At 41.1% G+C, this 15,136-nt stretch overlaps 1 protein-coding gene across 1 annotated transcript in view; it reads right to left on the bottom strand.

Moving 5' to 3' along the window:
• Positions 1 to 15,136, bottom strand: part of CUNH3orf20 (chromosome unknown C3orf20 homolog) — a 110,740-nt gene that overhangs the window by 94,810 nt on the left and 794 nt on the right. The window contains 5 exon segments of the mRNA XM_045289984.1: positions 145 to 159; positions 3,369 to 3,378; positions 9,600 to 9,658; positions 12,238 to 12,259; positions 13,379 to 13,545. Of these exon segments, the coding sequence (XP_045145919.1) occupies positions 145 to 159; positions 3,369 to 3,378; positions 9,600 to 9,658; positions 12,238 to 12,259; positions 13,379 to 13,545 (273 nt within the window).

Consider the following 15,136-nt stretch of genomic DNA (forward strand, 5'->3'; position numbering starts at 1 on the left):
AATTAATTAAAAAAGAAAAAAAAACAAAAAACAAAAATTGTTTTTAAGCCCAGGACCAGAAAGCTTCACAAAGAATTGTAGCAAACATTCGAAGAGTTGACACCAGTCTACTCTAACTCTTAGAAAACATAAGAGAAGGATTACTCCCTAACTCATTCTCTGAAGCCAGTCATCCTGATATCAAGACCTGGCAGAGAGCACAAATAAAAAGAAAACTACAGACCAATATTTCTTGTGAATTATAGATGCAAACATTCTCATACTTCTAGCCAAGATAATTGAACAACATATATATATATATAAAATACTCCACGATCAAGTGGGGTTCATACTAAGAATCTAAGAATCTTCAATATTAGAAAACCAAACAATGTAATTCTCTACTTAAATACAGTAAAGGAAAAGAACCACGTGATCTCAATTGGTGCAGAGAAGGCATTTGATAAAATACAATACTGTGGTGCAACGAATTACTTAATATGGCTCTTCTGGCTGTCATCTTTGTAACTTCCTCCAGATGACTGGGTGGAACTATGCCAAAGAAGTGCTTATGCATCACCAAGGGAATTGGATAGCTTGCCAATCCTTGTTGTGGGGATAGGAACATGCACATAAAGTGAATGAAACCCTAAAGAGCCACTGGCCAGTTGCCCACCCCACCAGACATAAAAGGAGGCATCCTAGAGCTGGAAATGGAGACCTCACAACTACCAGGAATAAGATCAAGGAGTGAAGTGTGTCTTTTGGAGCCAGGGCATTGTACCATGGAAGACAGCAAGAAATGGCAGCACAAGAGAGTGGGAATTAGGACACTAGCAGGAGGCAGAGTTTCCGGTTCTTAGAGAAAGATGAGAGCCTTTAAGCAGACAGCTTTATGGAGGCATAAGCCACTGCTGGGCACTTGATGGAGCTAGACTTATGGACCCACAGAATTAGAGCTGACCCCCTTTGGGTTCTGTCACTCATCTCTCGGTTTGTCATATTTTGGTGGCTTTTATGTTGCTGTCATGCTGGGAACTATCTTGTTGCTATGTCACATATCAGCAGGGTCACCTACAGAGAACATGTTTCAGCTAAGCTTCTAGACTAAGACTGACTAAGAAGAAGGAAGAGGCTGTCCACTTCGGCAGAATTAGCCATGGAAAATTTATGGACAGCATTAAAACATTGTCAGATACTGAAGCCCTCATGAAAGAAGCAGAGCGTTGTCAGAGAGTGTGCCAGAAAGGGAATCCCTTGGGTTGGAAGGCACTCAAAATATGACCGAGGAAACACTGCCTTCTCAAGGCAAACCATCGTGATACAGATAGAGTTAAGCCTTCAGGATCTTCTTCTCCTAATGGGGTATGACTCAAAATGAGAAGAAACAGCTGCAAACATAAGTTAAGGATTTGAACTTGGAATGTACAATGTATAAATACAGGAAAATTGGAAATTGTAAAAAATGAAATGGAATACATAAAAATCAACATTCTAGGAATTAGTGAGTTAAAGTGGACTGTTATTAGCCATTTCACATCAGAAAATCATATACTTTGCTATACTGGGAATGATACAATCAAGAGGAAGGTGGTTATATTCTTCACAAAGGATATTTCAAGTTCTATCTTGGCGTACAATGCTCTCTGTGTTAGTTTTATATCTGTCTGAATTCCAAAGAAATTCAATCAATATGACTATTATTCAGATTTATGCACCTATCATCAATGCTAGTGATGAAGAAATTGAAGAATTTCTTCAGTCAGAAATTGATCAAATGTGCAATCAAGATGCATTAATAATTATTGGTCATTAGGATGCAAAGTGGAAGGAATGGTAATTGAAAAAAATTGGCATTGGTGTTAGAAATGAAGCTGGGAATTGTATAATAGAATTTTTTAAGACCAATGATTTATGCATTGCAACTACACAAATTGCAACAAAAAAGTCATTTATTGGACTTATGTATGGTGACTATACACTTCTCCAAATGGAATACACAGAAATCCAATTGACATCATCTGTGGAAAGAGACAATGGAGAAGCTCAATATTAGCAGCTAACTCCAGGCTAGGGGCTAACTGTGAAACATACCATCAATTACTCATATTTAAGTTCAGCTTGAAGCCAAGGAAAATTAAAATAAGTCCACTAGAGCCCAAATACAAGCTTGAGTCTAGCCCACCTGAATTTTGAGAACATATCCAGAATAGATTTGAAGTATTGATCACTAATGACAGACGAGTGGAAGAGCTGTGGGGTGACATTAAGAACTACATGCGGACCAGGGACGGACCAGGGACCTGCTCCGCCCGTCAGCCTCACCGCCACCTCCGCAGCCTTTCTCCAGCCCTCTGGACGGGGCTTTGGGGGGGGGCGGGGAGATGGTGTAGCTCCCTCACCACCCAAAGGAGGAGCTGGACAGCAGTCTCCAGTCTCCAAGCTGTGTCCCCGCCCCTGGAGGACAGGTCCCCTCCACCTCCGCCACCCTCGGCCCCCAAGTCTCCTGGCTGCTGGGAAAGCCTGGGCACCGCCAGCACCATGAGTGAACAGAGTATCTGTCAGGCAAGAGCTGCTGTGATGGTTTATGATGATGCCAATAAGAAGTGGGTGCCAGCTGGTGGCTCAACTGGGCTTAGCAGAGTTGATATATATCACCATATGGGCAACAACACATTTAGAGTGGTGGGCAGGAAGATTCAGGACCATCCGGTCATGATAAATTGTGCCATTCCTAAAGGGTTGAAGTACAATCAAGCTACACAGACCTTCCACCAATAGCGAGATGCTAGACAGGTGTATGGTCTCAACATTGGCAGCAACGAGGATGCCAATGTCTTCGTAAGTGCCATGATGTATACTTTAGAAGTGTTAAATTCATAAGAAACAGCTCAGAGCAAGGTTATTGCTACTCAGGACAGCACTAATTTGCGATGTATTTTCTGTGGACCAACATTTCCTGGACAAAATTCACAACTACCTGCCCAAGTTCAAAATGGCCCATCCCAAGAAGAATTGGAAATTCAAAGAAGGCAACTGCAACAGCGGCAACGGCGAAAGGAGCTGGGACAGGAAAGACTGGAGAGAGAGAACGGACAGGACGAGGTTGGAGAGAGAGAGAATGGACAGGGAGGGGGTGGAGAGGGAGTGAATGGACAGGGAGAGGGTGGGGAGAGAGAGGGTATAAAGGGAAAGACTAGAGAGAGAGAGAATGGAACAAGAGCAGTTGGAGAGAGACAAGAAAGGGAGCGGCAAGAACGGGAGAGACTGGAGAGACTTGACCAGGAAAGGCAAGAACAGTAGAAAGGGAACAGCTGGAATGGGGCAGAGAGCGGAGAATATCAAATGCTGCTGCCCCGGCCTCTGTTGAGACTCTTCTAAACTCGTGCTGCGAGACTCCTCTCCTTCTGAGCCAGGCTGGCAGGCAGCCTCTCAGCCGGCTGAGACACCAACCCCACAGGGCATTTGTCTTGGGACCACTTGCACCACCACCCCCTCCACCACTCCCACCAGGCCCTGCCCAGGCTTCTAGCACTCCCCCCTCCTCCAGGCCCCCCTCCACCACTTCCACTTCCATCCTCCACCCCCGCCTCCTCCTCCCCACCGCTTGCCCTTCCCCGCCCTGCAGTCCGGATTTTTTGTGGGATACATGTCAGAAGACAATTGCCCTTTAACTGTACTTGCAGCTGCAATTGCCGGAGCAACACTGAGAATAGTGTCATGGATGGAGGATGCCTCCTGCCCAAGTGAAGGGAATACCATTGGTGTGAATTATGCCTCTTCTAAAACAGAAACGAGTCGTGGAAATGTACCCCTTCCTTTAGGGGGTAGTGGTTTAATGGAAAAAATGAGTGCCCTGCTGGCCAGGAGGAGGAGGATTGCTGAAAAGGGATCAACAGTAGAAGCAGAACAAGAGGACGAAAATGAAGATCCAGAGCCTGTAACTCCTAAAGCATCGATAAGTACACCTGAACCAACCAGAAACCCGTAGGAAAGGACAAATACCATGAATGGCAGCAGGTCACCTGTTATCTCCAGATGGGATTCTCCAAGGAAAAATCAGATTGTTTCTGAAAACATGACCTGTATTCATTACACAGACCAAAATCTGCCCCCTCATCACAGCCCAGTGCCAATGGAGTCCAGCCAGAGGGACTAGACTACGACACATTGAAGCAGGATATTTTACATGAAATGAGTAAAGAATGATCAAAAGTAAAAGAAGAGCTCATTGACGCAATCAGGCAGGAACTGAGCAAGTCAAACAGGACATAAACACACGGAGGAGGAGGAGACTTTATCCTGGAGAAGAGAACTACCCAGAAACTAAAACTGCTGACAGACCAACCAACCCTGCATTTTGTGAGCTGTGGGAAGAGGATGGAGACCAACAGCTGGAAGGAGGGAAGAACCACCTGTTTTCAAAATCCTTCACTCCAGCAATAGGCTATTTCCCTTCTCGTTTGCTGCTTTTTCCCCCCTGACCTTTACAAGATGAAGGAGAGTTGTATCAGAGTCCCTGTAACAGTTATGCCGAAAATATTACATCCGCCAGGCAAGATCACAGTACACAGAAATATTTTCTTTTTTTTTTAATCATTTTATTAGGGGCTCATACAACTCTTCACAGAAATATTTTCATGTCAAGATAAAAATCGCACATTTCTTATAATCTATTACTAAAATAAAGCAGAGAAAGGCTTTAAAAAAAGAACATCTACATGCAGAAGCAAGAGATCACTAAAAAGACAGGAAAGAAAGAAAAGATCAGAGTGAACGAGAGAGGAGACACTGAAACTTGCCCTAAATCAGCAGTTCTCAATCGGTGGGTCGTGACCCCTTTGGGGGTTGAACGACCCTTCATAGGGGTCGTCCGATTCATAACAGTAGCAAAATTACAGTGACGAAGTAGCAATGAAAATAATTTTATGGTTGGGGGTCACCACAACATGAGGAATTGTTTTAAGAAGGGTGAGAACCACTGCTCTAAATCATAGAGTAGCTAATGTAGGTGGAAGAAATAATGAAGTCAAAGAGCTGAACAAAAAAGGTCAAAGGGCAACTCAAGAAGATAAAGAAAAATATATATTTTTTAATCAATTTATTGGGGCTCATACAATTCATCACAATACATAGATCAATTGTATAAAACACATCTATACATTTGTTGCCCTCATTATTCCCAAAATTCGCTTAGAAAACCAAATGGGAAGGACACACAGTACATCTTAAATTGAAAAAAAAAAAAAAAAACTCAAGAAAAAAATCCAATCCTCAAGTTGTAATATTGAAAGATTCTATGGGCAAAATACTGAACTGTGCAGGAAGTATCAAAAGAAGATGTAAAGAATACAGAGTCACTGAACCAGAAAGAACCAGTCAACATTCAGCATATCCAGAGGCAGCATGTGATCAAGAACCAGTGGTACTGAAAGAAGAAATTCAAGCAGCACTGAAAGCACTAAGCAAAAAGAAGGCTCCAGGAACTGATGGAATACCAATGGAAATGTTTCAAAAAGCTGATGAAGCACTTAACTATACCAGGAAATTTGGAAGACATAGCTACTTGGCCAGCTAGCTGGAAGATATCCATTTTTCCACCTATTCCAAAGAAATATGACCCAACAGACTGCTCAATTTATAGAAAATATCATTAATGTCACATGCAAGTGAAGTTTTGCTGAAGATCATCCAACAATAATTGCAGCAGTATGTTGATAGGGAGCTGCCAGAAATTCAGGCTGGACTCAGAAAAGGATGTGGAACAAGGGACATCATTGCTGATGTCAAACGGATCTTGAATCAAAGCACAGAATACCAGAAAGATGTTTACTTGCATTTTATTGACAATGCCAAGGCACTGGACTGTGTGGATCATAACAAACTATAGATCGGCTTGAGAAGAATAGAAATTCCAGAACACTTCATTGTGCTCACATAGACTTAATACGTTGATCAAGAGCCAGTTGTATGAACTAAACAAAGGAATACTGCAGGTGTACAATCAGGAAAGGTGTGTGGGGGGTTGGGTTTTCTCACCATACTTACTCAATCTATATGCCAAGCAAATAATCAAAGAATCTGGATTATATGAAGAAGACCATGGCATCAGGATTGGAAGTAGACTTAAACAACCTGCGATATGCAGATGACACAACCTTGCTTGCTGAAAGTGAGGAGGGCTTGAAGCACCTTCAAATAAAGATCAAGGATTGCAACTTTCAGTATGGATTACAACTCAATGTAAAGGAAACCAAAGCCCTCACAACTGGACCTCACAATGATGTCAACTATTGTTAACATTATGATAAAGTGAAAATGGATTGAAGTTTTCAAGGATTTCATTTTGCTTAGATGCCAAATAAATGTTCATGGAAGCAGCAGTCAATCAGCATAGCGTAAATCTGCTGCACAGGACCTATTTAAAGTGGTGAAAAGCAAGGGTGTTACTTTGTGGACTAAGGTGTACCTGATCCAAGTCATGATATTTTCTATTGCTTCATATGAATGTGAAAGTAGAACACTGAATAAGGAAGATGTAAGAATAATCAACAACAAAAAAAGAATAATCAATAAAATTTTATTATAGTGCTGGTGAAGAATATTGAAAAACCATGGACTGCCAAATGAACAAACAAATCTGTCTTGGAAGAAGTACAACCAGAATTCTCCTTAATGGCAAGGATGGCAAAACTTTGTCTCATGTACTTTGGACATGTTCTCAGGAGACACCAGTCCCTGGAGAAGGACATCATGCTTGGAAAAATAGCTGGACAGTGAAAAAGAGGAAGACCTTCACCAGAATGGACTGGCACAGTGACTGCATTGATGGACCCAAACATTTCAGTTGTGAGAAAGGCCCACCACTGGGCAGTGTTTTATCCTGCTGTAGATAGTGTCACTGTAAGTTGGAACTGACTGGACTACACCTGCCAACAACAAGCCTCTGGGTGGAGGCATATTATTGAAATGGGGTGCCAATAGAGGCAGAGCTAGAAGAACTTGTAGCACTTACCAAAGCAGGGCTGGGCAGTTATAGAATTGTTTGTCAATGTAAGAGGATTAAGTGAGAAGGGGTGTAGTCTAGCCTGCCAATCAGGTGATAGCCAATGAGGCCTCTGTATGGGCATGGCCTTCTCCTGAGGATTCTGGGAACTCTGGTATTACTCCTTGGAGGCTGGAGACACTTTCTCTGCTCACTCCCTGTGAGACATTTCTGAAGAGAAGTCACATGAAGCTTTCCTGATGCAACCAGACCCTGGGAGCTGGAGAAGCCACGTGTAAATTCAAGGTCACTCAAACTTCCCTTGGAAAAATAGTTGGACAGTGAAAAAGAGGAAGACCCTCACCAGAATGGACTGGCACAGTGATTGCGTTGATGGACTCAAACATTTCAGTTGTGAGAAAGGCCCAGCACTACTTAAGAGTAGCCAGAGAAACAAAGGTGGTTACATACAATGTACTCAGGTAAGAATATGCACAGCCCTATCAGCAGATACCATGAAGAGGAGGAGAGAGTGGAGTAACATCTTCTGAAAGTTGAAAGAGAACAATGCCAATCCAAGGATCCTCTATCTCGCCAAACTGTCTATCAAGATAAACAGAGTTAAGAGTCTTCCCAGACAAGGAAGAACTCAAAGTATACATTATAAGACACCTAACCTTGTGAAAAATCCTTTCCAACTCACTGTAGCCAGAAGGTCAACATTGACCAAGTACAAATAGGAAACCATCACGTAGCAAACCCCAAGATACATCGTTTCAATGGCAAAAATAAGGCAAGAATGAAGCCACCCCACATATACATAGCACAATGTTATGAGATAGGAAAACACCAAATACAAAAGGAATGGTATGACAACTAAATCCATAGTTGATGGTATAACTCTGGATGTCAACGATCTTAATTCTCACATTAAAGACAAAAGCTTGCAGACTGGCTCAAAAATATAGCCCAGCAATTTGTTGCCTGCAAGAGACACACCTTCACCTCATGGACTTAAATAGACTAAGAATAAAAGGCGGGCAAAAATATACCAAGCAAATGGCAACCAATAAAAGCAGGGATGCAAGCCTAATCTTGGACAAAATCAATCTCTAGGTGCAAATCATAACAAAACATAAGGATGGTCACTATATAATGCTAAAAGGATCAATATGTCAAGAACAAGTGAGTATAATAAATCTATATGTGCCTAATGAGAGATCTGCAAAATTTGTTGAACAAATTCTTCAAAAAATGAAAACAGAAATCACAGACTCAACAATCATAGTAGATGACTTTAATACACTACTATCAGAGAAAGATAGGTCACCCGGAAAGAAACTTGTGATAGTTACATAATCTGATGTCAATTTGAGACTTTAAGAGTGAAGAGGTGGAGTTTACTCTGTTAATCAGGTCGCAGCTTGATGACCATATTTGGAGGCACTAAAGAGATAAATAGCTTATTGGAGGTGAGATACACACTCACTCTCTGTGAGACATTACTGATGAGGAGCCTGATGGGGCTATGCTGATACAACCAGAGCCCTGGACCTGAAGGAGTCACATGGAGACCCCTGCCAGCACTGAGATGCTTCCACTGCCACTAGATCCACAAGATTTTCCACCCACTGGCCTGTGATCTTCCTGCATTCAGCATCATTGCATGTTTTGTGTGAGTCTGAAGAAGAATTTATAGATTGATATCGGACATATGGCTAATATCGGACTTATGAACTTGATCTGGACTGTGTTGGGATGTTTTCTCAATATTCAATTGCTCTTGTATATAAAGCTCTTTCTTATACACATATGAGTGTCTATGAATTTGTTTATCTCGTCTAACCAGACTAAAACAAAACTCAATAACACCACGATTAGGCAACTCGACCTGATTGACATTTATAGAGCTCTCTACCCAAATGTAAAAACAATCACTTTCTTTTCAAGTGCACATGGCTCTTATTTAAAAATAAACCACATCATGGGGCAAAAGTCAAGCCTGAGTAAATTCAAACACATAGAGATCACTCAGACATCTCTCTTGGACCACCAAGCCATAAGCTGGAGATGTACAAAAAGGGCAATGTCGGACAGTGTAAGATATGACAAAATAATAATAATTTATAAATTGTCAAGGGTTCATGAGGGAGAGGGCATCTGGGAGGGAGGGGGGAAATGAGGAGCTGATACCAAGGGCTCAAGCAGAAGGCAAATGTTTTGAGAATGATGATGGCAACAAATGTACAAATGTGCTTGACACAATGGATGTATGTATGGATTGTGATAAGAGTTATACCAGTCCCCAATAAAATGATTTAAAAAAAAGAAAAGAAAATGATAATGGCAACATATGTACAAATATGCTTGATACAATTGATATATGGATTGTTATAATTCCTGTAAGACCCCCAATAAAATTATTTACTACTACTAATAATAAATAATTTAAAAGGCAAAAGTGGATATCCATATGAAAAAATAAAACAGGATCCATACTTCACACCATACATGAAAACTAAATCAAAATGGATCAAAGGTCTGAATATTAAACCTAAAACTACAAATTTCGTAAAAGATAACATAGGAGGGAACTGTGGGACCTAATTGAAAGAAAAACAGATGAACAAACAACTACAAATGTACAAATAGCAGAAGACAGATGGATAATTGAGAGCTCATAAATTAAGTAGCCTAAGTGCCCTTCAATAGATGAATATAGAAGCAAAATATGGTACATACTTACAATGGAACACTACATAAACTTAAATAATAATGTTGAGTTTACAAAATAAACTTGGGAAAGATGGATCAGGAGGACACAATGCTAAGTGAAATAAGTCAATGACCTAAGTGTAAATATTGTATGATTCCATCTTCCTAAAAGAAAATAACAGAGCTATAGAGAGAACAATGTTCAGGGATTGGTGCGGGGAGGAAGAATCACTCTCTGGATTGCCAATATGTGTTATTTTGGATCATGGGGAAAGTGGCACCACATGAACATAGCCTGTTCAAACTACCAGAGTAAATAATCCCAGCAAGAAGCACATAAGAGGAAAAGATGTTTGTGTACAGAGCATGTCAAAAAGCACTGTTAAAAAAGTATAGAAATCTTTTTGAAACAAAAATTTCAAATGTGAAGCTATTAAGTTTTGACATATCCCCTGCCTAGATCTATCCATGACTGGAGGTGGTATTTCCATCTTGCTAATCATTTCCCAAAGAATTCTGTACTCTTTGATTTTCATTACAACAAAAAGGTAGTTTGGGCATCCTCCAGGGACTCAAAATGTATATCTTCTCAACATTAAGTTTCAGGAACAAAAAGACATCTGAAGGGGCAAGACCAGCGTAGAAGGGTTGAGGGCCTAAGGTTTTCTAACAAAATTCATAGAAACCATTCCTTGTGGCCCTCAAAGAAAGAGCAAATGCTTCATGATGGGGAAAAAATTTCCTTGGCATACTCTTCCTGGATTTTCTCACCACGGAAGTTTCCCATCATTGTAAAACTTTTTAATAATAAGCTCCAGTAACTTTCTTGTGCCCTTTGCAAAAATGTACCCACACGGCTCTTTACAATGGCAAATTCATTGCCATTGGGCCGAGTCTGACTCATAGCAACCCTGTAAGACAAAGTAGAACTGTCCCTTTGGGTTTCCTAGGCTGCAAGTCTTTATGGAAGTAGAAAACTCCATCTTGCTCCTGTGGAGTGGCTGATTAATTTGAACTGCTGGGCTTTCGGTTAGCAGCCCCACTTTTAAGCCACTAGGTTCCTATGGCCCCTTGGGAAAAGCAAAAAAAAGTTGCCATGACCTTCTGAGTTGATCTTCCTAGCTTGAATTAACTAGCCCGGAAGATCCCCTTAGAAGCCACTCTTTTAATTGGACCTTTTAATAGAAGGCGCCCTAATGAGCCTGTGAAGTTTACTTCTGAGATAACTTGCCTGCAGTCATCTGCTGGTTGCAGACACATATGTCGACACATTTTCTTTGGAATAAACCAGTGTATGTATGAACTGAAACCCCAGTAGCAGTATTTTTTTATTTGCCCTCATATAATTTGGCAACAATACTAGCAATAACTAAAACACAAGTGTATGTCATAGATGTTGGTGTATAGGCATATATGGTGTATCGGTAGATAGAGGTGTGTATTATATGTGTGCACAGATAAAAGCATATACATGCATATATATTCACAGAGGACATGGTTATAGATACTTCTCAGACATAAGCAAGCAACTTTCTAGATTGGTTTTCTACATTTAGAAACTTTGAACCTTAGACTCAAAGGGCAACTCAGGGCCGACACAGTTCATAAAGTTCATGTTCTACATCCAAGTGAGGTATGTCATGTCTGGGGGCTTAAGAGCTTTTGAGCAGCCATTTAAGGTACAACTATTGTTCTCCACTGGCTGGGAGCAAAAGAAAAGGAAGGAGGCCAAAGTTTAAAAGAGGAAACTTTGAAACCTATAGTCTACTAGGCAAATAGTCCATGTGAACTACAGTCTCGTCTGCTTGGAGACCAGAAGAACTAGATGGTGTCTGGCTATCACTACTGACTGCTCTCATCGGGGCCACAATAGATGTAACCTGATAGAATGGCAGAGAAATGCAAAACAGAGCTCAAACTTTTAAAATGTTCAAACTTACTGGATCAGCTGAGACTGAAGGACTCCCTGAGGCTATCACCCTGAGAGACTCTTTAAGTCTTGATCCAAAACTATCCCAAGGTCACCTTTTGCTGGTAGATTGGCATATAACCCCCCAAAATAAAGGATGTTACTTGTGAGTGCATTGCTTCATTTAAAAAAATCTATATGATACCAAAGTGTCAACAATTATTTTAGGACAAAGATGAAAAGATTAAGGAGTGGGGAAACAAGAGCACCGGATATGAAACCATAAAAACGCAATTTACAAGAACATCAACACATTGTGAAAAATGTAACTAATGTCACCGAACAAGTAATGTAGTATCTTTCAAATGAGCTTATTTACTGAATAAATGTTCATTAAAAACACAATTAAAAAAATTTTAAACACAAATAAAAACAGTTAAAACTAAAACAGCTGGCATCCAGTCAATCTGGACTCATCGCAGCCCCGTGTGTCCCAGACACATAGACCTGCACCCCACAGGGTTTGCAATGGCGGGTTTTGAGAAGCAAATCACCGCTGGTTGAACTCGAGTCACCAACCCTTCAGTTAGCATTCACTCTAGCTAAGTTAGCATCGCCTCTTAACTCTTCGCACTACCCTAAAACAGACTTTACAGGGGTGTTGAAACACCCTTATGAGGTAGAGTGATACCATTTTCCTTTGAAAGGTGGCCAAACACTGTTTAGGTTGGGAAAGACTAGGTACAAATGCAAGGGTAAGGTGACTGTACCAAATGTATCATCATATCTCGTGTAGGTAGCTCTGTCTTGAAGTGGAGAGCAAGGTTCAGAATCCGTGTATACTGAAAATAGTTTTTGTTCATCATTGTAGCACAAAGAGTGGGTGTTCCCAGAGTAAATTCTATTAGAGACCTCAATTTCCTAGTAAATAGTTGGGAAAACATTTGCCTGGAATTTTATCTTAGTGAAAGAAGCTAAAAATCATAAAAAATAAGCTTATTTTAGCTTGAATTTAACAGTTTATATTGCAAGTACATGTGAATTCTCGTAAGAAACAAAAATGGCTGCCGATGTTTTGAGGAGGTGTATTTTGTTGTTGAATGATATACAACAAAACATAAGTTCCTGTGTGTGTGTGTGTGTGTGTGTGTGTGTGTGTGTGTGTTTTGCAAACAAAGGTGTACTGTTTTGTGGAATGATCTACAAGAAAACATAAGTTCTTTTGTGGTTGTCTTTTGAAAAAATATTCAAGACCTGATAAAGTTTCACCTTTGACAAACAGTTTTAATCCTTTGATAAACAAATCATTCTTTATCTATATTGTATATTCTTATTAGATGCATAACCTCTGACAATCAGGGAGAGCCCAAGAAAGATACTAAGCTAAGAAAGTTAGAAAGCCAAGAGCAAAAACTGAAAGTATGTATTTAGGAATGTTTGTAGCAATTTGACATGTTGTGATATTTTTTTTGTCCTTCTAAAAGGATAGATCCATACAAAATTGGAGATTAAAACAGGCAAAAACATTCCCTCACCACAGGTAATTTGAAAAGCACAGCTCCAAGGATTGACCTAGGAAATAAACTGCTGGGTGGTAAGGTGTAAACATTTCCCATTTGGTAGATGCTGCCAAATTATGCTCCACAGCAGTGGCACCAGCACACACACTTCCCTGTAGTGTTCCAGTCTCTATGGTTGCACACCCACTACAACTCTAGGAAATGTCAGACTCATACACTGGAGTCTTACCTTTCACTGCACTCTTGTTGGGATTGATGGGACTTTTTTACCTAAAGGCTGACACTCAGGTACTCACTTTTCCTCAAATGTCCACTGCTATAGCCACTTCTCCCGATTGTGTTGACCAAGTAGTCAAAGGCCATCTCCTTGGCGCTGAGATGGAGAAGCTGGCTGGCCTCCACGAAGCGTCTTGTGATGTCCAGGGGGTTGGCACCTACTAAAGGAATCATAATAGGCAACATATTTTCATCCCAGCACAGGGCTGCTACTTGCAGAAAAGGAAGATCTATTCCTAGAGTAAGCAAATTTGAGTGGACTTCTAATGAAAGGGTCTCAAACTCTCAAGCTCTCTCAGGGGCCCTTTGCTCCCTCTCCCCCTTACCCTTGTTTATTCCTGCCCCAAGTCCTGTATTCATTGCCATCAAGTTGATTGTGTCTCAGAGCAAAACTATAGGACCATAGAACTGTCCCATAGGTTCCCAAGGCTATAAATCTTTACAGACACAGGCAGTCACATCCTTCTCCCTACAAGCTGAAGGTGGTTTGAACCTCCAACCTTGGGTTAGCAGCTGAGCCTTTTCACAGATGCACCACCGTGGCTCCTATTGGCCTATAAAACAAACCTACTACCGTGGTGTCAATTCTGATTCACAGGGACCCCATAAAGGGCTGTCAAAAATAAACAAACTCGCTGTCATCGAGTCAATTCTAACTCATCATGACTCTATAAAACAGGATAGAACTGTCCCTGTGGGTTCCCAAGAACGTAACTCTTTCTGGAGTGGAAAGCCCCATCTTTGTCCCTTGGAGCTCCTGGTGGTTTTGAACTGCAGACCTTGCTGATCACAGCCCAACTCGTAACCACTATTCCACCAGAGCCCTCTCTATAGGGCTTCAGGGACTATAAATTTTATAGGAACAGAAAGTTCATCATTCTCCCTAATTACAGCTAATGCATTAACAACGACCAACCTCTCAGCTGCCCACATGCCACCAGTGCCTCTAAAATGACGCAGCATCAAGATGACTTAGTTATTGATGCTGCTCTAGGTCCCTGACTTGGTCCTAGAATGACATTCTTATCTGAGACCCTAGTGCTCATGACTGCTCTGCAACTGGGTCCACTGGGGTCTTCTTAGCTAGAGAGAGCGTCTCCTGATTCACATCTCCACTCTTGGCCTCCTAGGCTCTATCTCTCTGTTTTTCTGAACAACGACCACCAACTCCTCCCTTCAGTTCCTCTGACCTCACACTGTTTCTCATGACTGCCGTGGATTAGCTTGTGCAGCTCAACCCCTGTTTGGCTATAGGGTCTTTCTTTGCAGCTATTACCTAACTTAATGAGATCATAACAGAGTAGGGTAGGTCCTAATGTTGTTTGAGTGGTGTCTACTCTTATAAAAAGGAGACAGAGTTCCCACAAGAAGAGATGTTATGTGATGATAGGTGCATCTACATGCCATGAAAATCCAAGAAGTGCATAGGGCTACCAGAATCTAGAGACAAGGAAGGGCCTTCCCCTGGAGTTAACAGAGAGCCTGGCTCTGTCACTGCCCTGGATTCCAGCTTCTAGTCTCCGTAACTATAAGACAATACATTCCTAGTCTTTAAAGTCACCCACCTTGTAGGACTTTGTTATAGCAACTCCAGGAAACTAAGACAACTGCTGATCTTCTGATCAGGGCTACCCAAAGTTGGAAGAATGAAATAAAAAATAGAACAGAAATGGGTGAAAGGATGATTTTTGAATGTAGTCATGGGAAGGAATTGAATTCCTAAAGTAGATTCATGACTGTCACTGATTTCTC

The sequence above is a fragment of the Echinops telfairi genome, unplaced genomic scaffold, assembly GCF_000313985.2.
Source record: "Echinops telfairi isolate 266 unplaced genomic scaffold, ASM31398v2 ScPeMD7_31;HRSCAF=116, whole genome shotgun sequence".
NCBI classification, from domain to species: Eukaryota; Metazoa; Chordata; class Mammalia; order Afrosoricida; family Tenrecidae; genus Echinops; species Echinops telfairi.